This window comes from Alosa alosa, chromosome 11 (assembly GCF_017589495.1).
Source record: "Alosa alosa isolate M-15738 ecotype Scorff River chromosome 11, AALO_Geno_1.1, whole genome shotgun sequence".
Classification (NCBI taxonomy): domain Eukaryota; kingdom Metazoa; phylum Chordata; class Actinopteri; order Clupeiformes; family Clupeidae; genus Alosa; species Alosa alosa.
Window position 1 is genome coordinate 35,370,893 of NC_063199.1, and position 25,616 is coordinate 35,396,508.

General features: G+C 45.8%; 1 protein-coding gene across 1 annotated transcript; it reads right to left on the bottom strand.

The window, feature by feature from the left end:
- Positions 1-486: 486 nt before the first annotated feature.
- Positions 487-23,988, bottom strand: nuak1b (NUAK family, SNF1-like kinase, 1b). Its single transcript, XM_048257223.1, has 7 exons — positions 22,795-23,988; positions 13,816-13,936; positions 8,081-8,232; positions 6,488-6,553; positions 5,888-6,007; positions 4,447-4,579; positions 487-3,870 (listed from the first exon to the last, which is right to left on the bottom strand). Exons 1-7 carry the CDS (start codon positions 23,071-23,073, stop codon positions 2,810-2,812), a joined length of 1,932 nt encoding a protein of 643 aa, XP_048113180.1. The 5' UTR covers positions 23,074-23,988; the 3' UTR covers positions 487-2,809.
- Positions 23,989-25,616: the final 1,628 nt, after the last annotated feature.

The following is a 25,616-nucleotide window of genomic DNA, read 5'->3' on the forward strand; positions in this document are numbered from 1 at the left end:
CTGGTTTTGACCAGTCCGCCGGACTGTTGTTTGAGCAGTTGCTCATTCACTTTTTGCACATGGTGTGCATGCACTGACAAACACTAGATGGTTTCAGCCACTACTCTTCCACATGGGCAAGGAGGGGCCTCTGATGCTAACTAGACTCTACAAACACATACAGGGTTCTGCCATAACATAAAGCAATATAAAGATTCTATATTTTGGAGAATCAAAAACAGAGAAGTATTTAAAAATACTAACATAGTATAATTTCATCACTGTAAATCCAGTTGACAATACAATACAATACAAAAAAAATGCAATACAATAATATGATACACAATAGGTGTTTCTTTTTGAACAATACCCAGGACCTCTGTCACACACTTCAACCTTTGGATGAGCACAGTGAGCTTTCATTTGTCATCTTTCAGGGTTTGCCATATTGGTGGTCAAGACCCTTCCAAACGAGCGCTCTCTCCAGGTACTCCAGGTGCTGCACTTCTCTACAGAACCCAGCATCATAGCAGTGTCTCTAAACCTCCAGGACACACTCATGGAGAATTTGTTCTCTGCTGTGTGGGCAGTAATGGCTAGCGAGGGCTAGTCTCTCATTAATGGGCATTGACTCTTTGCGCTTTGGTTTGGTTTGGTGTGTAGAGGTTCATCTATCTCCCGAAGAGTGACAGATATCCATCCAGCTGGACACATCCCTGACCTCCCCATCCTGCTGACCACCCAAACTGTGGCTTTCCAAACTAAAACCTCAAAACTTAAGGCTCCTTAAATCCTACTCAACTGAGGAACTACCACTACATACTGTACATTCACAAGCTACAAAATGAACAAGAATATAAACCTTTCATTCCTCTTTGGCTTCATAGCAAACATTCTGTTACTTTGTCTCATGTCTCTACCTTCCTTTGGTACTCATTTCATTAACACTTACATTTATCTTTCCTTCCTATGCCGCCTAACCACGGCAACAACAACATCTTTCTAGTTCTGACCTATCTACAGTATACAATCTCTTCCCATCTACTGTCTACACCAACTTGATGCTCCACCCACTTCTCTCTCTCCACCTCTGACTTCTACTTCACTCATACTCTCTATTTCTCTTGCTAAGATTCAAAACATAAACAAAATGAAATCTACAGCATTTTTGATTGATAAGCACATTCAACTAAATGTTTTGCCCTGCTTAATAAGAAATAGTGACAAACACTGAAAAAGCCACAAAGTCTAGCGCTGATAAGATCTCTTGTGCCCACATGTCTGGACTGGAATGTGCCCTCTCATCACTCCATCCCAGCGTATCTGTTTTTTTATTTTCTCAAACAGATCTAGTTTCAAAGTTTGCTTAAGACATGTTATAATAACAGACTGAACATCATGCAGCCCCCCCCCCCCCCCCCCCCCAAATTCAGTAATCACCCTGCTCACTCTTGTAGCTACCAATCAATCGGTATGAAAATGGCTCCTCTAAAGACAAAGGGGGATTTAAACCAGAAGGTCCACTTCAGGGCCCTCCAGACAAAACAAAGTAGAAAAGCAAATTATGCCCCCCCCCCAAAAAAAAAGAACATTCCTAGGAACTGAGAGTGCGTCTGAGACTTGTACCTTTGTAAAGCTGGGCTAAGGTGAGTGTGTCCAGAATGTCCAGTCAAGAGGCCACCCAGAGTGGGAGTCCAGGGAAAACAACAAAACAAACAAACAAACAAACAAGGCACAAGATCCATGTGGCCTGTGAGGTGGGTTTGAGAAGCGGGTGACTATGACAACATGGCTTTTGTACAGACAGGGGCTGCAGATCCTATTTGGCACTGTAACCTTTGACATCCCTACGAGAGGCTCGGTGCCTTGAGGTCCTGGGTCTTTTCCACATTCAACACAACAAGAGCGCATCTGGTGATGGCTTAACCTGGCATTTCTCTCTCCACTTTTAGGAAATGACATACACAATTTCATATGAATTGAAAAAAGGCACTTCCTACATGTTCCCATACAAACCATACATATGCTTAAGGACATATATGCGTGATATATGTGACCCCTTGTATTACATATGCGGTCTTCGAGATATATCGAATACGCTAGGTCAGTTAATTGAATAACACAATAATCATATATGTCAATTCCATACAAAGGGATTGGAGACATTGAGCTCATCCACTCTTCCAGTAGAGCCAGACCACACCAGTTTGGTATCACTACATCTACGCTAAATAGTAATAAATAATAACAATGATAGTTCTTTTGGAGCAAGACCCTGGTTTGTTTTCTTTTCTTTTTTTTTCATTTACAGGAAGCAAAGATCACAAAAACATGAGCTCTGGGTGAGTGTTAAGGTGCCTTTGTAAACTCAGTTTGACTCTCTCTGCTCAGCGAGCGGTTTTACCCCCCTGTTTCTTAGAGTCTACCACTGCATGGTGTCTTGTGTTTGTGATTCTACTTCTTGATTTTCAAATGAACATGTAAACATTTGGCTGCAGCACTTGAGCTAGGGAGATAGACTGGGGCGAGCCACTCTCATTGTACCACATTTCACTTCCCCCTACTCTTCTCCTGTCTATGAGACTTACAGTATGTGTGTGTGCGTCTGTCTTAGTGAGTACAGCTTCCTGCATGATTGGATCCCACAGCGGAGCGCTTTATTCCCAGTAAGCATTTCCCAGCACCACACTGGTCGTCATTATAGAGCACGCAAAGACATTCACATAGCCACCACACAGACAGTCAGATTGTACCATCAACCCTCTCACACCCCCTTCTTTCTTTCTTTCTTTCTTTCTTACTTTCACCTTCTCTCTCTCTCATCTCCCCTCTAGGTCAGGTTGCTGCTGATGTCTAGGGCTTGCTGGTATACCTGAGTCATGTCGTCCAGGTCGCCCAGCAGGGAGAAGCTGCCGTTGTCCCCCGGGGAGCTTTGGGGGCTACGGCCGAACTTGGCCCCAGGGAGAGGCGGTGCCGCCTGGAGGCCCTTGAAATTGGCCAGCTGAAGCAGATTCTCAGCGGACACGCAGCCTCTGATGTTGGGCCTCGGGGTGGAGGGCGGCCACTCGGCTCCGCTGAACGAGCTGTTGGCGAGGACGACGCTGTCTTCGCCCACGATGCTGGACGGGCGACTCTGGCTGCGGGACAGGCCGGCGTCAGCAGAGGACGACGGCTCGCCCAGTACGCTCATGGACGGCATGGCACTGTAGGTGGAGAACTTGCCGTTGCGTTTCAAGATTCCTTTTCTGCCCACGGCCCTCTTCGGCGGCGAACTGGCCACGAGAGGTGTAATGCTGCCCCCTAGCAACTCGGAGGACTCACTGCGCTCTGGCGAGGAGTAGTACCCTGATTCACGCTGTTGGTTATTCTTCAGGATGCCCTTCTTGGGGAGACTAGGCATTGCTTTGGTGGGCGAACTTCCCATCAGTGGAGGCCCCTCTTCCTCTTCCTCTTCCTCTTCTCTAGCACCAGTTATCAAGTCCCCTTTAGGAACGCTGGCAGCAGGTCCCAAATCGATCTCTTCCAGACTAGGGGAGTGCTGCTCGTCTGACGGCCTGGTCTTCAGGATCCCCTTGGGTCGCTTCAGCTCCAGGTTGTCCTCCTCGCCACAGTGAGGCGCCCCCGCGTCATTCTCCTTCTTGGACTTCTTGGGCCGCTGGCGGACGAGCAGCAGCGGTTCTGGGCGCGTGGCTTTGGTGGGCCGGGGCTCAGCGCGGTTCTGCCAGTCGATGAAGCGGGCCAGCATGGGAGAGCCGGCGTCCCGCTGGGCCTCGCAGTCGCACACGCTGTTCTTCCAGCCCCAGTTGACCCACCAGTGGTTGGCAATGTCCTCCACCGTCGCCCGCCGCTCAGGGTTCACCATCAGCATCCAGCGGATCAGACCGCGGGCGTCTGGCAGAGCAACACAAAACCAAACAAATGCTTCACTAAGTGCACTTTAGTCACAGAAAACACTGTTGCATGTATCTGACATGGTCAAGTACAAATTTACAAATATATACTGTATATAGATGCAAAAGACTCTTTTGAAACAGTTACTGTACCTCCTAAAGTCTAAAGTCTATTTAATGGATTGTTATCAGGAGGAGCATGTCTCACCTGAAGACTGAGTGGTCTATTTAATGGAGTGTTATCAGCATGTCTCACCTGAAGACTGAGTGGTCTATTTAATGGAGTGTTATCAGGAGGAGCATGTCTCACCTGAAGACTGAGTGGTCTATTTAATGGATTGTTATCAGGAGGAGCATGTCTCACCTGAAGACTGAGTGGTCTATTTAATGGAGTGTTATCAGCATGTCTCACCTGAAGACTATGTAATGGAGTGTTATCAGCATGTCTCACCTGAAGACTATGTAATGGAGTGTTATCAGCATGTCTCACCTGAAGACTGAGTGGTCTATTTAATGGAGTGTTATCAGCATGTCTCACCTGAAGGCTATTTAATGGAGTGTTATCAGGATGTCTCACCTGAAGACTGAGTGGGCTCCCTGTATTCCCCGCTGCTGATTTGGCGAATCAAGTTTCTGTGATCTCCTCCATCAAACGGCATTGTCCCATAGACCAGAGTGTACAGCAGCACACCCAGTGCCCAGCTGTCCACCTGATGAGAATAGTGGACATTAGCCAAACTTGATCAGTGCTTTCACAAAAACATCAATCAATAATGTTATTGAGGCCTGAGCTTTACTGACTCTAGAATTGTATAATCTGAGCCTCTGCAATACTGTGATGGTCACTGTTTAACAGAACAGACTCACTGCCCATTGTGTCCTAGTTATTACCTCATAATAAAAGCAGATCGGCTAACTGTGGCCCTTTTGAAATCTATGGGCTGATAAACAACCCTTTACTAATTAGACTTAACCTTCTGTTTCACATCCAGACATTATGCAACAAGTTTCTCTAAACACGTATAGGGCAAGTTACATAAGTCTTACTGACGTGATGGAACGAGACCAGCACTGATGGCTGACACGTTCAGGTCTGGAAATGCCTGAACACCTTGACAGGTGCTGATTCGAGGGGGTCAGAGTGGGGCAGCTTGCTTTGGGGAATGTTAGCCAAGTCTGCTTCAGGGAATGTCGCCAAGTCTGGTGGGTGTCAGGACTCAGGAAATCAGATAGTGGCCTGGTGTGATTGGACTTCCTTTCGGATCAGTGCACTTCCTGTCTATTCGGAGCGACTGAGGGAGCGCCATTGTGCTCTGTTTTCATTTCCAGGGGTTGGCTATAATTTGCGGCTTTTCCCCATTGGAGTTTTTGACATTGTGATTTTGATCTCGTTGCTGTTTTTTGTACCCAGAAGTAAATTACAGCAAATTATAGGAAATTTAAAGGTTCGGCTTGGGTCTAAAATAGGAATTACACTTGTTTTAAAGTATACAACTGCTATAATTTGGCAACGCCTTGAGATTGCTTTTTAATCAGCGGAGGACTCGTATAAAGCTAGGTTCTTTCTGGGTCCTGGCCTAACCAGTGGAACTTTCAGGAGGACCACAGGCTCTGGCAATAAAGTCCATACTTCTGTGTAACTCATTTAGATGCTTTTGTAAGGACACACGTCCAGAGCACAACAACCATGAAGTCTCCAAAGGGTCTGCAGGGCCGACACCATCTGCGGGCAGTGGTGGAGAATCTAGGGCTGTTTTGGGTGGGATTGTGGAGGTCTGCCGAGGGCTAATCCCTTTAAAGGCCTCGCACTGACGCTTCAGTAACTCTCCGTTTCATCACTACGGAACCTCCATGGGGGAAGGTCCTGGAGATTAGAACTATTCTCTCTCCCTCTATTCTCTCTCCCTCTTTCTTCTGTCTCTCCCTCTATTCTCTCTCCCTCTATTCTCTCTCCCTCTTTCTTCTGTCTCTCCCTCTCTCTCTTTCCTTAGGACTTAGGGTCAGTAGGGATTTCTGACCTCTGGGCCACGATAGGGCCTCCCGTTGACTATCTCCGGCGAAGCATACAGGGGGCTCCCACAGAATGTCTGCAGGAGCTTGTCCTTGTGATATAAGTTGGAAAGGCCGAAATCAGCAATCTGTTGAGAGAGAACACACACACACACACACACACACATACAGCACATTAGTATAGTTCAGCAATCAAGACTACATTTACTGGTCTTCCACACACCCATTGGTGTCACAGTCTAGCTCTCCCGGAGCTGGCTATTCCCCCAGACACACAGCACATGATGTACTGCACATCCAGACAGTCTTGCTCAGTAGGCTAAGTAATCAAAGATATGGTCTCATGGTTGTCCTCCCAGTTTATGAATCATGAGGAGGGCCGAGTGACCCACGGCCACCACCAGTTCCTGTCATTCTGAGCTGTGGGCGCCCCACCCCTGCTCTTATCTTCCTGTTCTGCTAGATCCAGAGACTCCTCCCCAGACCAAACACTGAGGCGGGTGAGGACAGGTCAAAGGTCAGGGTGGCATTGTCCGGTTGGCCGGAGTGCCGTTGAGCAAGCCAGCATTGAGTTATAGCAAAGAGGAAACGGGGAGAGTCATGCTTACTTTGATGTTACAGTTTTCATCTAGTAGCACGTTTTCCAGTTTCAGATCCCTGTGCACCACTCCATTCTGAAAAAAAGCATGAGGAAATAATAACATTTTGTTAGTGGACATGACCGCAAGATTTGCTTCACATACTTAATGTCAAGTTGCAAAAACACACTCAAAACAGACAAATTGGTTTATTATTGCTGTACAAGTCGGGAAACCATGACATTTCAGCTGTATCTCTTTGTGATGTTGAAAGTGGTATCTCTGTGCAACCTAACATCTGCCATCTAAAGCAGACCCTGTAATTATGAAATAGTGTAAATGAGGTCCTCACTACAGCTCTGCATTAAGGAAATAACTTGTGTTGTTTGAAACCATTAACATGTGGGGCACAGCGACGGAAATGCAGTCATTTGGCACGGGGAATAGAGCTCGTTATGGACACGGGAATAGAGCTCGTTATGGACACGGGGAATAGAGCTCGTTATGGACACGGGGAATAGAGCAAGCTCGTTATGGACACGGGGAATAGAGCTCGTTATGGACAGCGGACAGCGAATTGACAGCGCTTTGCTTTCGCTCCTCCCTCTTGTCATAGAGCCTTCGTTATAGACGTAGAGCCACCCAGTGACCCCCCTCCCCCTCTGCCTCTCTCTCTATACACACACACTTTCTCTCCCTCACACACACACACACACACACATGCACACAGAGCACACCACCAGCACTGTTGCGTACAGTGACTCATCCTCTGTGCACCACGATGTCTGGAGCTCTCCCAGCCGGGGATGACATCACCATGACATCACCCTCTCCCCCAGCTGTAGGGAAGATGACAATGGTGCAGTGGGAAGGAGTCTCACCAGAGCAGGCACAAGAACCACAGCTAGCAAAGGTGTGTGTGTATGTTTGTGTGTGACTGAGGAGGGGTTTTTACAAGGCTGGATGGAGCCAAGAAATGATTAACAGAGCTAACCAATCACGGAGCAGAGTGAGGGGGGGGGGGGGGCTAGCCAATCACGGAGCAGAGAGGGGAGGGGGGGGTCAATTGCTTGGAGATGAAACACTGTAGTTAGCTGTTTTGTGTAGTGTCTTCATTCTCTTGCCTGTGTGGCCTCCCTATGCTGTAATAGCTAAGCTTACTACATGACAGACAGCAATGGTAAGCAGTCCGATGGGCTATCGACAATGCAGGGCTGTTATTCATCATTCTGTCACATGGAGATTCCTCCCAAATCAGGAAGGGGCCAAGAATAACATACTTATAGAGGTGACGTCGTCGCTGGGCTTTATTTAATAACTGCGCAGTTTGCAATGAAGGCAGACCCACAGGGCCTGGGGTGAACCCTTGGGTGGACCCAGTGAGACAGGAATGGTTGATGGTCTGTCATAAACACGGGGAAAGAGCCTTTGATGTTCCCCTTTCCCCCTACCTTTTTAATAAGCTCTGGCTTCCATAATGGATTGCTTAGTGTAAGGTCTTTTTCTGTGCAAAAACAGGCACTTTTTTTCTCTGTCACTTGTCCCCTGCATAGTGAATTCTTGGGAAAAGTCTCGTTTTATGTTGGTTTGCACAGGTAGCTGGAGACCCGAGGGCAGGTTTACCTTGTGACAATAGTGCACGGCAGAGACGATCTGTCGAAAGAAGTGTCGAGTCTCCCGCTCACTTAGCCTGCGTCGCTCACTGATGTAGTCGTACAGCTCGCCTTTGCTGGCATACTCCATCACGATTACAATCTTGTCCTTGTTCTCAAACACTGTAGAGACAGAAGAACAGAGGACCAAGTATGAGCACAGCTTTGTACTTTAGGAGACAACACAAGGAGAAAGGTTAGGTATGAGCATAGCTTTGTACTTTAGGAGACAACACAAGGAGAAAGGTTAGTTGGTGTCTTCTGCGTAATAAAAAGCCCAAAACAATAGCTCCTGGGCCAATTACTCCAGGGTTAATATGGTTAATGTGAAACACATGTACGAGTCCATGACCCTACACTGTAAGAAATGATTTGCCCTTGGTGTTATCTTAACTTTTAATCTTTTGTCAGTTCATTTTTCAGGATTACCAATGAGGTTCATAAAAATAGTATTATTGAAACATATGGTATACACATAGAATATTTTAAAGAGTAGACATACTTCCCTTCTGGGTTCAATGCAGAATTGACTACTTTCTTAATTGGAGTTGATCTTTACCTTATAAGGTGAAGGTTCTTGGACCTTATATGTTTACAATGAATACAATAGATATAAAAGCTTTTCAGCAACTGGACCATTATTGAAACATATAGTTGTTTAAAGGAAGTTTATATTCTGGGTTCAATGCGAATTGACACTTTCTTAACTTCATTCCCTATGTAGCTGATTATAGTTTACTTTATGATATATAGGCATCTGATTAAAAAGTTTATATTCTTTATGCCCTATGTAGCTGATTAAGTACTTTATGCCCTATGTAGCTGATTAAGTACTTCATGCCCTATGTAGCTGATTAAGTACTTTATGCCATAGGCATCTGATTAAGTACTTTATGCCCTATGTAGCTGATTAAGTACTTAATGCCCTATGTAGCTGATTAAGTACTTTATGCCATAGGCATCTGATTAAGTACTTTATGCCCTATGTAGCTGATTAAGTACTTTATGCCCTATGTAGCTGATTAAGTACTTTATGCCATAGGCATCTGATTAAGTACTTTATGCCCTATGTAGCTGATTAAGTACTTTATGCCCTATGTAGCTGATTAAGTACTTTATGCCATAGGCATCTGATTAAGTACTTTATTCCCTATGTAGCTGATTAAGTACTTTATGCCCTATGTAGCTGATTAAGTACTTTATGCCATAGGCATCTGATTAAGTAATTTATGCCCTATGTAGCTGATTAAGTACTTTATGCCATAGGCATCTGATTAAGTACTTTATTCCCTATGTAGCTGATTAAGTACTTTATGCCATAGGCATCTGATTAAGTACTTTATTCCCTATGTAGCTGATTAAGTACTTTATGCCCTATGTAGCTGATTAAGTACTTTATGCCATAGGCATCTGATTAAGTACTTTATGCCCTATGTAGCTGATTAAGTACTTTATGCTATAGGCATCTGATTAAGTACTTTATTCCCTATGTAGCTGATTAAGTACTTTATGCCCTATGTAGCTGATTAAGTACTTTATGCCATAGGCACCTGATTAAGCTGTTGTGGATGGTCATTCACTTGATGGTTTGTGGCACCAACAAATAATTACACGATAACATGACAACAGCAGTATAGCCTTTAGTGTCAGTGTCTCTTAGTTATGTATTTTATTTTAAGATTAAATTTAAGTAAGGATTGATTGGGAACAAACTTCCGGTAATTGGTTCAAGTCAACAAATTTATTTCAATGAATGATCCTATTTTGAAACAACATGTAAATTAATCAAGTTAACTTACATACTTTTTTTGACACAACAAGAGTTTATGTAAACTTTTGTTGATTTGACTAAGTAAGGGAAGTTGATTAAAAATGTATTTTATTGTCAAGTTAACTCACAAACATAAGGCAGTGGGGTAACAAACCGTTTTAAGTTAAAAGGGCATATTATATTATATTATATTATATTATATTATATTATATTGTATATTGGGGAACATGCGTTGGAGCCTAATCTCTAATATAACAGCACTGCCAAGTGACCTTTTCACACAAACAGCCTCATCCATATTGTTTCATATGCCATACAATTTCAATTCCAGGCAAATTGGCTCAGCATGCTAATGTAAACCGTGTGTAAAGCACAAATCTCCTTTTAAGGAGCGCCCCACCCTGCTCACTCTGGGAGAGTGCGTCTGTCAGGCTTGCAGCAGGCCAAAGTGTCTCTCCGTGCTTCTCTGGCCATGACATCAGCGGCCCACCTCACATGTTTGGCGCGGGGCTCTAACTACGCTGCAAGGAGTGTGCTACAGTATGTGTTGGACCCTCCTGCCCAGGAGGGAGTAGAGTGAGCAGGAGGAGTGTGTGTGTGTGTGTGTGTGGGGGTCTGAATCTGGAAAGGAGCACATCTGTTTCCCAGGACAGTAAATCAGTGGCTGCTCATCGTGTCAAAAGTACATGGCAGCCGTCTCTCACATTCCTGACCTCCACGCTAAGCACCTTTTCACAAGGAAGGTCCCGTGAGGCGGACGTGGGGTGGGGGGCTTACAGAGCTGAAACCAAGGTCAGCCACAAACAGCACGGCACTCTGTGTACTTCCCCCCTGATATTTTGGATATCTTCTTTAACTAGTTTGGGCCGTCTGCCCTTACTGCCTATCCCAGCACTCTTTCACATCTGGAGCCTTTTGTCATGTAGAGGCAAGGGCTCTGTGACTCTGTGACTGGTTGGGTTACCCAGCAGAGCCCACTACCCAGCAGAGCCCATTACTCAGCAGAGCCCACTACCCAGCAGAGCCCACTACCCAGCAGAGCCCATTACCCAGTGGAGCCCATTACCCAGCAAAGTCCATTACCCATTGGAGCCCATTACCCAGCAGAGCCCATTACCCAGTGGAGCCCATTACCCAGCAGAGCCCATTACCCAGTGGAGCAGGGCATAGCCCATTACCCAGCAGAGCCCATTACCCAGCAGAGCCCATTACCCAGTGGAGCAGGGCAGAGCAACGGTGACATGTGAGGATGAGCAAAGTCCAGCAGGGTCCAGCAGGGTAGGGTGTAGAGGCATATTTCCGCCATGGATCGCCCTGTCCAAGCGCTGTCCCTATTCTACTGCCCCTTTCACCCACTAGGATGGGCCACTGGTCTCAGTCTTGCTAACTAGCATGCTTGAATTTCCCCTAGGGATCAATAAAGTATCTATCTATCTATCTATCTATCTATCTATCTATCTGCTAACCAACCTCACTACAGCATAGACAGCCTAGCATGCTAACCCACCTCACTACAGCATAGACAATCTAGCATGCTAACCCACCTCACACCCACCTCACTACAGCATAGACAGCCTAGCATGCTAACCCACCTCACTACAGCATAGATTAGACAGCCTAGCATGCTAACCCACCTCACTACAGCATAGACAGAGGAAAAAATGACACTGACCATCTGACCACACTGACCATCATCATCTCTGACTTCGCTGAGTCGAGGATTCTGGCCTGAATGCGCCTGCAAAAAGCGAGGGCTGACTCCCGTGCCACCGTGACCCCGTGCGACTGGCAGAGAGGGGTGCCGCTCACCGCCCACCACGGCCACTCATTAGCGTTGAACCCCCGTGACCCCCTGGGATCACTCTCAATGGGATAATTACCTGGCTTACATAAGCACCATTAGACACAGCCGGTTGGACACTACCCTCCCCACTGCCCCCCTGCCCTCCCCTACCCTGAGCTTTTGTTCTGGAGGCTTTTCTTAGGAGCCTGGTAATTACCACCTATTGTCTGGATGCCACTCACTACACTGTGCCCCTGTGCTGCTTGGTGACGGGGCTTTACAGCACACTTCAGCTTACAATGCCCTCACTCTTTCTTCTATTTAAATTGTCTTTAATCCATGTTGTAATTACTTTCTTGTGAATCAATAGAGCATGACTGCTGACCCATAAATGCATGATCACCCTAATCATTATGGTAATCTTCAGAGAACATAGCAACCTACCCTAATACAGCTCAAATGTCCTAAATGTAAGGTTTCATTTGGGACAGGATTTATCTGCATCGTGAAGCAAGCCTTGTTGTCTGGGTGATACTTATGAAGTCAGTCAAGTTTTTGTTTTTTATCTATGTCCACTTGTTTGGGGTTACAGCTTTAAGAGTTTGGGGTGTAAACTGCAATGCAAATCAATCTCAAAATGAGGTTACAGGGTTATGAATTATCCTGCTGGCGACAAGGCAAATGAGCTGAAATGCCTGCAACATGCTGATGGATGCAGAACGCGCATGGTGAAATCAATCCGTGCTCACATCTGGTTCCACTTTGCCTCGCACAAGTAGTTAAATGTTGACACGGGTGTTGCCGGATACACATTTCTGTCTCTACGTTTCCAACGCTATTCTGGGGGAGTGCCAGCACACAACAGTAAACACTATTTAACAGACACACCAGAAACCAGGCAGCCTCAGAGAGAGAGAGAAAGAGAGGGGGGGGGAGAAAAAAGTCTGTGGCATTGGCATCGGAGGCAGACAATGAACTTGTTCCTATAGGAGCAGCGACTGACTCCAAGGCCTCATTTAGTGGGGGTTGTTCTCCTAATCATTCTCTCAGACTCGCAGACCGAGCCAACCACAACACTCGCTGACTTATGACACTCCGCAGTGGTGAATATGGCCGCTCTTCAAAAACACTCGGGGATTAATAAAATCAGAGGCCGACGACTTCTTTGCGAGAGCGGCGCTAAGTGAGCGGGCGAGCGAAAGCTCTGTCAGCTAATTTGCATCGTGCCAGCCCTGACGAGGCACAAAGGGGAAAAGTGTTCCACTGGGTGCAGCCCTCCATCCAGAGGGCCCTGATTACAGGCTCCTATTTCACATCCTTGCCTTGGATAGTTGCATTGCACTTCCATTTTCTGTGGAGCAGCAGCTTGGAGGACACCCCTGTATGTTGTTAGACCATCTGGAGGACACCCCTGTATGGTGTTAGACCATGTTTTCCCGTGTGAAAGAGCTTTTAAAATGGTTTTGGGTACAGTTGGACTGCTGATGATGCATCAAGTCATCATGCATTTACAAGCGCAGAAACTTGCACGCATGCAGGCACGCCCACGCAAGACGTACGCCCAAAAACATGGCATTTTTGAAAATGCTGACTTCATCATGTCAGCAGTTTTATTTGTTGGATGTGTATTTTTTGTTGCTAGTCTGCATGCTGGCTGCAGGCCTCTGTTGCTGTGAGGAGCTGTGTGGAAGAGTCAGACGGCTGAGAGAGAGAGAGAGAGAGGCTAGCCCACTGTCTCATGGCCAGGGCTGGCTAGCAGCTGCAGAACTGTAAACACCAACAGATGTCTGGCAGTGAGATCAAGAGGATGGATGGGCAAGGGGAAGGAAGGAATGAAAAAAGAAGAAAGCAAAAGGCAGAGCGAATAGAAGTAGAGGAAGAGACCCCTCAGATGTGGGGAACAGCAAAGCTCAAACACCCCCCCATGCAACACCCTCAAACGCACACACCGACACTTGGCCAAGATGGAGGAGCACCCCAGCATAACATGTTCAGGCTGTGGACGAGATCCCACAGTGACATCTTCTTTGGAGAGGATTTTCAGTCCAGTGCTTGTCTCAAGGAGACAGAAGAGAGTGAAGCAGAAAAGGAGGGGAGGAGAAAGTTGGGGAGGGAGGGAGGAACAAGGGATGAATGGGTGGAAGAGACAAACCTTCATAGATAGAGATGATGTGTGGATGACGGAGGGACGACATGATCTCTATCTCTCGGCGAATGTGCACCATATCCTGCTCGTCTTTGATCTTCTCCTTCCTAATGGACTTTATGGCCACCTGGAGATAAGGGAGGTCAGAGGTCAGTTACGCTTCATGAAGATAAAAACAGCTGGTTCAAAGGTGTCTGCTTCAAAAGATGTCAAAACAATATTTCCCCCCTACACAAAGCAACTACAATATGTACACAAAAAGGACAATTTAATAACTTCAGAAAGAAATGATATTTGCTTGGAACAAACAAAGCTGTTGAAGTCTACATCAAAAGATCTTTCTTCATGTTTGAAAGTTAACATTGCTCCAGACTGTAAAATGACTGTAGTTATTGTTCTGTCATGGTGGATAAACACACACTAAAGCTCCAGTGTGTTTCAATCAGATTTGAATGAAAAGCGGTAACTCATTTCCCAAAAGCTCTTGTGCTCAGTGTTCTGCCCAGCGTCCCCTTGGCCTCTGACCCCACCACCTCTCAAACGTTGTGCCACCTCAGCTAACCCTGTTCCAACCCCGAACCACACAGGACTGTACTTTGACCACTGCGCGGCTGTTATCCGCTAAACACAGACAGAACATCTACGAGCCAGAAGCCTTCGCAAAGGAGTCATTTGCCTCCACCAGGGTGTAATTTCAAGAGACTTTTTGGGAGAAAATGAAGGTGCAAGCTTGGAAAACAACGTGACACGTGGTGCCTTAATGGCAGCTCTCTTTGTGCTCATCCCTCTGATGCGACGGGTGGCGAGGATTCCTTTCCTCTTTGTCATCGGGATTTCATGGCCTCCGTGGCGTGACTCCCGCTTCAGAGTTAAGTCACATGGTCTATTCAACCCCACGTGCCACTGTGGCTCCTTGGCAATGGCAAGTGTTGCGCTAAAGTGGTTTAAAAACATAAGCCCCTCTCTCCAGAATCCTTGCCAAGAAAAGGCAGCTTTGAGAAAACACTAAAAAAAGGAGTTTTCCATATCTGGAAAACAGAGTCTTCTCATCATAGTCCATACTAACAGAGTCTCATAACTCATAACATCATAGTCCATACTAACAGAGTCACAAAGTTTTCTTTTTTAAAAGTGCAATATGTGTAGGGTATATGCTGTTTTAAGGCTCTGCCATTAATCATTTTTATAGCACCTTGGCACTAAGGCCAACGCTGGCACTAAAAACCAATAGCTCAGCCCAGGTCATTTACCTGAGCATATAAAAAAACATTCACTAAAGTGCACTGGTACATTGCTGCCTATGTGTGTGAGGCAGACCAGTTGTGCCTCACACAAATGGCTTTCTTTCTCTCTCCACATAGGCAGCAATGTACCAGTGCACTTTAGTGAATGTTTTTTTATATGCTCAGGTAAATGACCTGGGCTGAGCTATTGTTTTTTTCCTGTTGAGTGAATGAGCCCCCAAAGAACCCCTTAAATAATTGTGACCAGCGTGACATACTTCTTAATAGAACTCATGGAAGCATGTGTAAGTGATGTCAGACTGCGCTGCAGTGGTTCCATATGTTCCCCCAAATGCATCATAATTACATAACAGAGCTCTACCTTGACTCAGAGCCCCCTGCTGAGTCACAGAGCCAGTGGACATTGTATCTGCTTTAGGACTGTGAGGCATTAGGAGGACAGAGGGGCCTCTGGGTGAGTGGATTCTACTGTAGGTACTGAGTGGACTCTACTGTAGGTACTGAGTGGACTCTACTGTAGGTACTGAGTGGATTCTACTGTAGGTACAGTATAGTACTGAGTGGACTCTACTGTAGGTACTGAGTGGATTCTACTGTAGGTACTGAGTGGACTCTACTGTAGGTACTGAGTGGACTCTACTGTAGTACTGAGTGGACTCTACTGTAGGTACTGAGTGGACATGGCGAGAGAGGGGCCTGAGGAGGGATTCGTTAAATCAGACTGGAGAAGAGAAGTGATGGACGTGTGTGTGTGTGTGTGTGTGTGTGTGTGTGTGTGTGTGTGTGTGTGTGTGTGTGTGTTTAAAGAGGTGACTGTTTCCTTTTCTCGTGCTGGCTGGCCTTTTTTAGATAAAGTGCAGCTTTTCTGACATGGTAAGGTGGGGTGAAATGGTTCTGCAACCTGGAATGGGAGTGAGGGGGCTGTGTGATTGTGGTTACAGTGAGGTCTTTGACTCATACACTCCCTCTCTCTTTGTCTCTCTCTCTTTCTCAAATAGACAACTGGAGGCACTGTGCACAACTTGACATGTTGCCTTAATAAACTTCCCACATCAGGGGGTAAAGGGTTTATTGCCCCATCAGGGAGTAAAGGGTTTATTGCATAGATGAAATGCTACTCCATTCGGGTATACGTACCTCTCCAATTCCCCACCATACTGCAAGTTCAACCCTGCAAGTTCAACCCTGCAATTACACTGCAGCAAAGTGTGAATCTGCAATTACACTGCAGCAAAGTGTGAGGCCTAGTCCACACGTACCAAACCGATCTTTTTTTCCTCCGTCTTCCCTGGAACCGTATCAAGAATATTTGCGTCCAAACGGATCCATCTCAACACGACTCAACACGCGTTACTTCATACCACAGGCCTATAGGTGGCACTGTTTCTTTACAGAAATTGACCAAAACTTGGCGCTTTTACAAACAGACAGAATAGGCTACGACCGAAATGGCTAGTGCAAGGAAACCAGAATTGTTTGTGTGGACTGATGGTGAACTGTCAACTGTAGTCAACTGTAAAACTAATACACTTTTATTTTCACGGTTTGTGAAGGGTGCAGTCCGTCCTTTATTTGGCTAACGAGGTAGGCCTACTAATCACCTTTTACTTTCTTTGGTTGTAGGATAGTCCGTGATTCACATTAGTTTTGGCTATCACCGCAATTAGGCTACTAAACGCAAGGCTTACCCAAGTTCTAGGCTATTCTGTCGCCACATTTATAATATTGCTATAAAACCTTCGTTAGTAAAAGTCAATACTTTTGCCTGCATCAAATCGCGCATTTGCATTCAGTGTGCTACCATCGGCTTAACGTGAGTTCTAAGCGTCTTTGTATGCTTATATCTGATTTCACTCGACTGTGAATGCATGTATATATGTTGTAAGACATGTAAATAAATGAATGACATTGGCACTACGCAATTAATTAATGTAGCCTAAACTTACACCGCGACTTTCCTAATAACTTAACTTTCTCGTCACTGACAGTAGCTAGAATGCATAAAAAAACACCGGGAAAAACAGTGTTCAGTCCACCAAGTCATAAGCTAAAAATTTCTTTCACCAGTTGTGATATTTATCTTAACGGAGTGTAATCGTGGGTAATGTCATGTATGAAAACTAGTATTGTTAAGCAATACTATAAGTGCAACCCAGGGCAGCTGAGGTGTGGCGATGACATCATCGACACGCCAGCAGGATGTCGCGTTTCGCTGTCTAAAACGAATTCAAAGCGGCTACGGTTTCAGATTTTTCCACTCTGGGACCAGGTTTCAAGAAAGTGCGGTTTCAGGCAGTGCGCTTTACAGGATTCGCTTTGGACACTCGGCCAAGACGAAGCAAAACCTCTGCGTTTAACCTAAAAAGCGTCTCCGTGTGGACAGGCCCTGAATCTGCAATTACACTGCAGCAAAGTGAGAATCTGCAATTACACTGCAGCAAAGTGTGAATCTGCAATTACACTGCAGCAAAGTGTGAATCTGCAATTACACTGCAGCAAAGTGTGAATCTGCCTTCATTCTTCTTTTGGCAACTGCTCTCTCCCTGTGCCGTGGTGAAGGAGACTTTGTTGTCTCCAAAACAAGCAAACACCAACAGCTTGCAATGGTGCCAATGAAATGATGGTGCACATCCATACTATAAAGCCAAACCACAATCACCCACAAGCACGATTACCTGGACTGGGACCTTGTTTTCCACACGCTGAGTCCGAGGTCCTGCTAGGTTGCTTGTTACTGGTGGGCTGACCTGCACTGTTTTCCATTACCTCATGACGTTACAAACAGCAGAGGTGTTCACCCCCTGCCAAATACATCACGGTGCACAAGAACCCACAGTCCCCCAACTCTGGTGATTGAAACTAACTCTGGCAGCACTGCTTTCGTATTTCACTGTTTCTACCTTAAAAGGCACCAGTATTATGGAATAAGATCACCTCTGTGGGTATAGGTACTCGATGTAAGACAGCCTTTGTCTGGCCCCAAGGACTTAATGATGTGTGCGCTATGCGCATGACAAAAGCAAGAGAACTCAATCAAAAGGAAAGCTGACATAGATACCCATCCTTGCTCTGCCCTTTGTCCCTTGTGTCTGTGAGGTTGGTTCACTGAGCATGAAGCATTGTGTGCTCCCCAGCTGCTCTGGCTAGCTGCCTCAGTCTCACCTACAGAAGGTCTTTAAGCATGTGCTGGGGGTGGGGAGGGTATGTAGCAAATGGCATCCCTGCCCCCTCTCCCCACCCACCCAAACACTCCTATTCCCAGGTGTGTCTGCACGCTGGCTGTTTTGAAGTGGAGGTCTTCTCCAGCTATTCTTTTCTTCCAGCTCATTAAAATGGTTGAGAGCCACTACCAGCATGGAGAGGGCTGCTCCCCCAATGGTTTATGCATGCAGTACATGAAACATGAATGTGGGCCTTTGCATACATCTGGCCATGTTCAGTCTTTGTGGCTGGGTATGAATGAATATCTATGGTAATTTGTGTGTGTGTCTGTGAGTGTGTGTCAATTTATGTGTGTACAGTATGTGCTACAAAATGCATTCTTTATTTCCAACCACAACCAGGGGGCACCAGCTGTGAATCTCTGAAGACCAGACGAGCTGAGTCCTCCCTGCACAGTGTGTCACCCATCAATCAATCACGGTGACAGGCAGACTCAAGCTACAACAATAAAACTGACATCATTATTGGCAACACATATCAACCCAACTCATGTTTGCATCTGACTCAAGGTGATCTATGTGCGGGGCACTCATTTTGCCAACTCACGTACAGAACATGTAGAGAACATGTAGAGAACACACCCTAATCGGCCCATCATATAGAGAACACACCCTAATCGGCCCATCACCTAGAGAACACCTAGAGAACACACCCTAATCGGCCCATCACCTAGAGAACCAGTAGGCACGGCTGAAGTGCCCTTGAGCAAGGAACCTAACCCCTCACTGCTCCCCGAGCGCTGCTGTTGTTGCAGGCAGCTCACTGCGCTGGGATTAGTGTGTACTTCACCTCACTGTGTGTTCACTGTGTGCTGTTTGTGTTTCACTAATTCACCGATTGGGTTAAATGCAGAGACCAAATTTCCCTCACGGGATCAAAAAAGTACATACACATGTAGAGAACACACCCTAATCGGCCCATCACATAGAGAACATGTAGAGAACAAGTAAAGAACACACCCTAATCGACCCATCACATAGAGAACACACCCTAATCGCCTATCACGTAGAGAACACACCCTAATCGGCCCATCACGTAGACCTCCCTCATAGGATATTAACTTTCTCTGCAGCTTTCATTTCTTGCTGCTGATGGCCTTTCATGTGCTGCTATCCCCTTTCAGCCCTGCTGTCACCAGAACCTTTTCAGATCTGGAGTCTTCTCATTTGGGCCATACACCACATGCTCCTCCTCAAGCATCCCTATAGGCACTCATGTGCACAGGGCAGCTAGCACACATACTCATGCCTATTCGCTAAATGCACAACTAAGTGTACGTGAGGAGAGAGCTTTCACAGGCGTAAATAGCACCCTGTGGAAATAGCCCCCTCTGGTCCCTCATGGATGCATTCTAAGCTTTTAGTGTCCCTGTGTGTACGCAAACAGCAAACAGACACACACACACACGCACGCACACACACACACACGCGCACACGCACACGCACACACACACACACACACACACACACGCATGCAAGCACACTTGTCATCTCCCCGGCCTCCCTAAGCAGCCACCTTCCATCTGCACATGTCATCTGCTGTCTGAGAGGAAACTGGCCGGTCCGGGAAAGCAATACAAGTAGGGACGTTACAATACAGGTCGGGACGTTACAATACAGGTCGGGACGTTACAATACAGGTCGGGACGTTACATAACAGGTCGGGACGTTACAATACAGGTCGGGACGTTACATAACAGGTCGGGACGTTACATTACAGGTCGGGACGTTACATAACAGGTCGGGACGTTACAATACAGGTCGGGACGTTACATAACAGGTAGGGACGTTACAATACAGGTCGGGACGTTACATAACAGGTAGGGACGTTACAATACAGGTCAGGACGTTACAATACAGGTCGGGACGTTACATAACAGGTAGGGACGTTACAATACAGGTCGGGACGTTACAATACAGGTCGGGACGTTACAATACAGGTCGGGACGTTACAATACAGGTCGGGACGTTACATAACAGGTCGGGACGTTACAATACAGGTCGGGACGTTACATAACAGGTCGGGACGTTACAATACAGGTCGGGACGTTACATAACAGGTCGGGATGTTACAATACAGTCTCACTCGTCTGCCATCACTCCCGTTGCTCCCGGTCTGCTGGGTCCCTAGGGGTCAAAGGTCATGACCATGGCACACACAGCACCAACCGTGGAGCCAGTCTGCGGCTCAGGCTGTTTGGCTGTCGAAGCCTCAGTGTGAAGGTCCCTTTTACAAAGTCACAGCTTTCCCTGGCTCCAGTTAAGTTCTGCGGTCTAAGCAACTTGTGCTGCAATCTTCAAAGTGCAATTCTAAATGTGAAATGTTTACAAGCAGGGGAGAGGAGATTTTGTTTGTTGTTGTCTTGTAGATGTGCCATGGAAAGATGGTCTTTTTTAGACCAGTGGTCAGAGATAAAAACTCCACTGCCCCCCATCCAAACCCCTCCCTGGTAGTAGTAGATTGCTTGCTACCTCTGCTGCGGTGATAGGACACTTCAAGGAAAGCTCTGTCTCTGAGATAGTGGAGGAATGCAGCGGGATTAGTGAGTCATTTCTGCTGAACTAACAAACCCTGGCAGGACATAGTTATCACAGAGCACTATGAGCCAACAACAACACCAGCACCAGAAACCTCAGCGGCACAAGACCCAGCACACACACACACATGGCTACTCAGCGGCACAACACCCAGCACACACACACATGGCTACTCAAGTGGCACAACACCCAGCATACACACACACGGCTACTCAGCGGCACAACACCCAGCACACACACACAAATGGCTACTCAGCGGCACAAAGCACAGCAGACACACACATGGCTAGCTAGAGGTCCACTCTTGACCACCAACACAATCCTCTTCCAAAAACTCTACATTTTGCTTTACACGTCGTGCCAATCCTAATCGCTAAAAGATCACAAACACAAAAAAAGTTCCATTAGTGCACACACCTCTTGCTAAATCAACGCTGGGGTATTTTTAGATGGCTTATCCAATGGCCACACTCCCCATCAGCCAGCTGCTAAAAAGATGGATAGGAGCGTGGGCCTGGCCCCGCGCCCAGAAACACAAAACAGTCTGACGTCGTACACATAAGCAAGAGGAGAGGAAGCACTTAGTGCATGCCACCAGCAGCGCTATCTCCTCCGCTGGAAACACAGTCATTTAAACCCACATTTAACGCAGGACCCAAACACAGTGGGGCCCTCTGGAAGATGTTCACTTGTGATAGGATCATAACATGGCCCATAAAACATTCATGTTGGCATAGAGACACTCCACTTATCCTACATGCCCCCATAACCACCACAGCACAAGAGGGTGAGACCACCATTAATATTGTATGTGTATGTGTGCTTGAGTGTGAGTTTATTTCTACTGAGGGGGGTCTCTAAATATCTTAGAGTGCAGAAATACATCATTCTTGTGTATGCATTGCATCAGTGTGTATATATGTGTGTGTGTGTGTGTGTGTGTGTTCAACTGTTTGTGTTAAAGGAGTATAAATGTGACAGAACAGAGGTGGTATGACCATCAAATGAATCTAAAGCTGATTTAATGCTTTCAGAGATGGGTTTCCTATACTGTGCAGTGATGTATGATAATGATGGAATGACCTCAAGCACAGGGCTTTGCCATGTCAAAATGATATACATATTTGTTTTGCTCTTTGCAACAAGACCAGGTGTGAACACATCCAATGTTGTGCCAATCATGGACAGAAGCCCAGTAAATAAGGCCAGAGGTCATGGGAGTGTTCAACCTGACAGACATGGGAGTGTTCAAGCTGACAGACATTTCTGAACACCACAGAGGACGTCAGCCGTCAGCTGAGCCTTCCCCTGGCATATGTCACACATGGAAAGTTCTCCTCCCGCTGCCAGACTGGGTGCAGGGGTCAAATTCTGCCTCACGTGGGAATACTTTCACTGCAGCTAAAGGTAGAGTGGTGGGCTGTCTGGACCAATTACACAGCTGCAGAGGAAGGTCAACAAAATAACAAAGTTGGACCCAGGCACGTTTCTCTCTGAAATGCATTAGTGATTAAATGGCCCAACAGGTGCTATATGTGAAGTGTGAGTCCTACCAAACCCTAACCATGTAGAGTTGTACATAGTGTGCTGCTTTATAGGGTTACACATGGCTGTAAATCATCACCGTCTCCAAAGGTAGCAGACATGTGGTATTGGCAGTTGCAAATTTATGGCCCTATTTGTAGTCCACCTTGGAGATTCATTGACCTTTTTCAGTCGTGCATGTCATTCGGTCATAAAGCGGTATCAATAGCGCCAAGAATGTTGGCTTACTGGGGATAGAGCGCGTGTTGTCAGCATTCCCGCGGCCCCAAGGGAGCACTGCACATAGAGGCAACCCCAACAAGAGAGGAGCTCTGTTTCAGCACAGCACTTAGGGAGACATCTGATAAGTTGCTATATTGATTTCTGAAAATCAATTGCCCTGGAAAGACACTGTTCTGTTTAATTATTTGTAGCCCAATGACTGAGAATTCTCTTACCTCTCGCCCGGAGTGTCTTTCAATGGCTTTCTTCACCTTGCCATATGTCCCTCTTCCCAGAGTCTCCAGCAACTCGTAACGATGTTTCAGGTTGTGTTTGTGGTGATGTTTCTTGACGCCCGAACTTCTCCTGCCGTCACCCGTGGGTGTTTCTGGCACCGGGTGGCCGGCAGGTGATGTTGCAGGCGATTCGTCCCCTCCGGTTTTCGCCATTGAGGACCGAACAGGTTCAGCCTCAGTGCGAGAGACGCTTCGAGGTGATGCACAACCTGATTCCATTTTCAGGAAAGCTAATACTAATTCTTCCCCAACGTTATAGGCAAATATCGATAATATAATACTAAGAGGCCTAGTAATAGTCTTAATAAATAAATAAATAACCAAGGAAATGATTAATTATAATTAACATCTAAAATCTAAGATTGTCTATGGATCACTCGCATTTGTTATATCTATTAGCCAAGGAGTCTAATCTACATAGCCGGCTATCACAATTAAAAAAATCACTCGACTAATTAATGAATTAAATAGGCTATACCATTATAAAGTGAACGTATATTTCATGAGTTGGCTATAAACTGACCGGTCAAATATATTTTACATTGCATATTATAAGTGTCTAATTTTAAGTAGCTAGCAATGACAAAAACCAAGAATGCGACTCGATGTTGCCAGTGGCACCATTTAGCCTACGTTTGATGTTAAACAAATTTCTTTCAGGTAGGTAGCCTATGCCACTTACAGCACCTCTCGCTATTGTCATTCGAAACAATACATCAATTCTCAACACATATTACATCGAGCTATCTTTCTCTTTCGTTTTGCGTGAACTGGCATGATCTGCCAGTTTTCTTTTTTTTTTTTTTAATAAGGGCGCTGCATATCCTATAATAATGTACCGTGAAATACAGCCAATATCTCAAAGTCACAGCTAAAAACCTCAACCGTCATTGCCTCCCGAGAAAGCAGCGACGAAGCCGGCGTTCTGGATGTAGATGACCCTCATTTTGTCCAAAGCCTAGGTGTAACGTCAGTCATCTGGACTCTGTCTCTGCTGCGAGTGATCCATGCCCAAATCGATGTCAGACGCGTGTTGTGATCGGATTGAAAGCGCTCAGACGTTCTGGGTATTGCCATGTTCATCCTACTCGCCTTCTCGCGTGCCCTGTTCGTCTCTCTTTCCTCAGTCTTCTGTAATCTAGAAAAGAGAGTATGAAGAATGTGAGATGGTCGAGGCGGAGGCGGAGTTTAAAATCCTTCTCTCTTCCCCTTTGTACTCCCCGTCTGGCTCGCTCGCTGATTTTTGGACTGCGGCTCAAGATAACAGGACAGAGGTAACAAAGGCGGGTTAAAAAAACAGACTGCATGTGAAAGAAAAGATCACAAAGCAACTCGTGCAGTCCCACAACACTTCATTCTTCACTCATTCAGTATGGCTAGTCTAGCCTTTGTCATAATATGCATAAACCAGCTTGTGCAGCATAGGGTAGACATCACACGCAGTTTGCACTTTTGCAAGGAGTGTGTGAATCCTGTTGTTTTGAAATCTTTCAATTTGTCAAATTTGTCAATTTGTCCTTTAGTCCACTCATCATATGGTAGCCTTAACAATTGAGTAAATGTATGAGTAAATGTATATTGTTTGTGTATGTAATAGTGTTTAATGCAGTCTTTGATACAATGAATGCATCATTACAGGTAATGCCAAGATCAAAAAGTGATTCATGTGCACATTAACTTATCCACAGCACGGAAAGTAGAATAGGGTCTACTTTGCTTCCCTGACTGGATCTAATAACTGTGTGTAGGCTACACTATGATCTTCCCATAGTGATTCTGAAGTGCTTCTAGACATTATAAAACATGACCTGTCCTGGAGACGCCCTGGACACGCTTGTTTCTGAGAGTCAGCTTTTGTTTTGCTTTGTCTGCTCCTGTTTTGGTTCGGTAGAGTAATTCATCCTCTGATTGGAGAGAGGAAGTTTATGTCAAACAGAATCCGATTAGTGCATAGCAGTCCTGTTTGATCTTGATAGCAGTAGGAATGCAGTGATTTTGTGTTTTTGTATTCAATAAAGAATCATGCACACTGAAATAGCAACAGAGTATCCTGGAGATTTGCATCTGGGACAATGCTTGGCCTTATTTGCACCCTGGCAAGAAAACAAAAATCTTATGTGATCTATTGCCTCCTAGTGGCATGTACGGGGCCTGCAGTGGTTCTCTGCCAAACTCGTCTGCAGATGACAGCCAAGATCATCCAAGGGCAGGACTTCTGCAATGTATTTTTTCTAGTTGGAGTAAACATTTCATTCAAGTGCTGCAATCAGCATGCAATCAATGATTTGAGATTCTGTCCGTCAGAGGTGCCTTGAGTTGTAGACCACAGTGGAGAACCAATGTGATTAGCAATCATACATTTGATCTGAAAAGTAACCCTAGTGGCCCACAAGAATAGTCGTCATTATAACAGTTTAAACTCTACATGACTTTTGAACAATCATACCATTTGTTTTCCCCACACATCATCACTTGACCCGTATGACTTATTTTGAGGGCGGTCAGTGATAGGGCATGGACTATATGTCGCTGCAGCAGACAGCAAACATGTTGTAGCTGGATTGCTGCATTCTCTATCCATAAAGGGTGCACTAAGTCTAACATGAGCTTCAACATGTCTCCCAATGTTCAAGCCTGGACGATAATAGTGTAGTGATAGTGGTTGCCGCGGGCATATTATACAGTATGTGATGTATATCTATGTCTGCCGACATGTCTCTGAACATTCTATTAATGTTTTATGAGCTTGCATCTTTTGATGT

Bases quoted from the DNA above. Each gene is read 5' to 3' on its own strand.
- nuak1b (XM_048257223.1), bottom strand. From the start codon at position 23,073: ATGGAATCAGGTTGTGCATCACCTCGAAGCGTCTCTCGCACTGAGGCT. The intron at 8,233-13,815 runs GTTTGTCTCTTC...CTGTCTCTACAG, and splicing joins CATCATCTCTATCTATGAAG to TGTTTGAGAACAAGGACAAG. The intron at 6,554-8,080 runs GTAAACCTGCCC...GCTTTTTTTCAG, and splicing joins CCGTGCACTATTGTCACAAG to AATGGAGTGGTGCACAGGGA.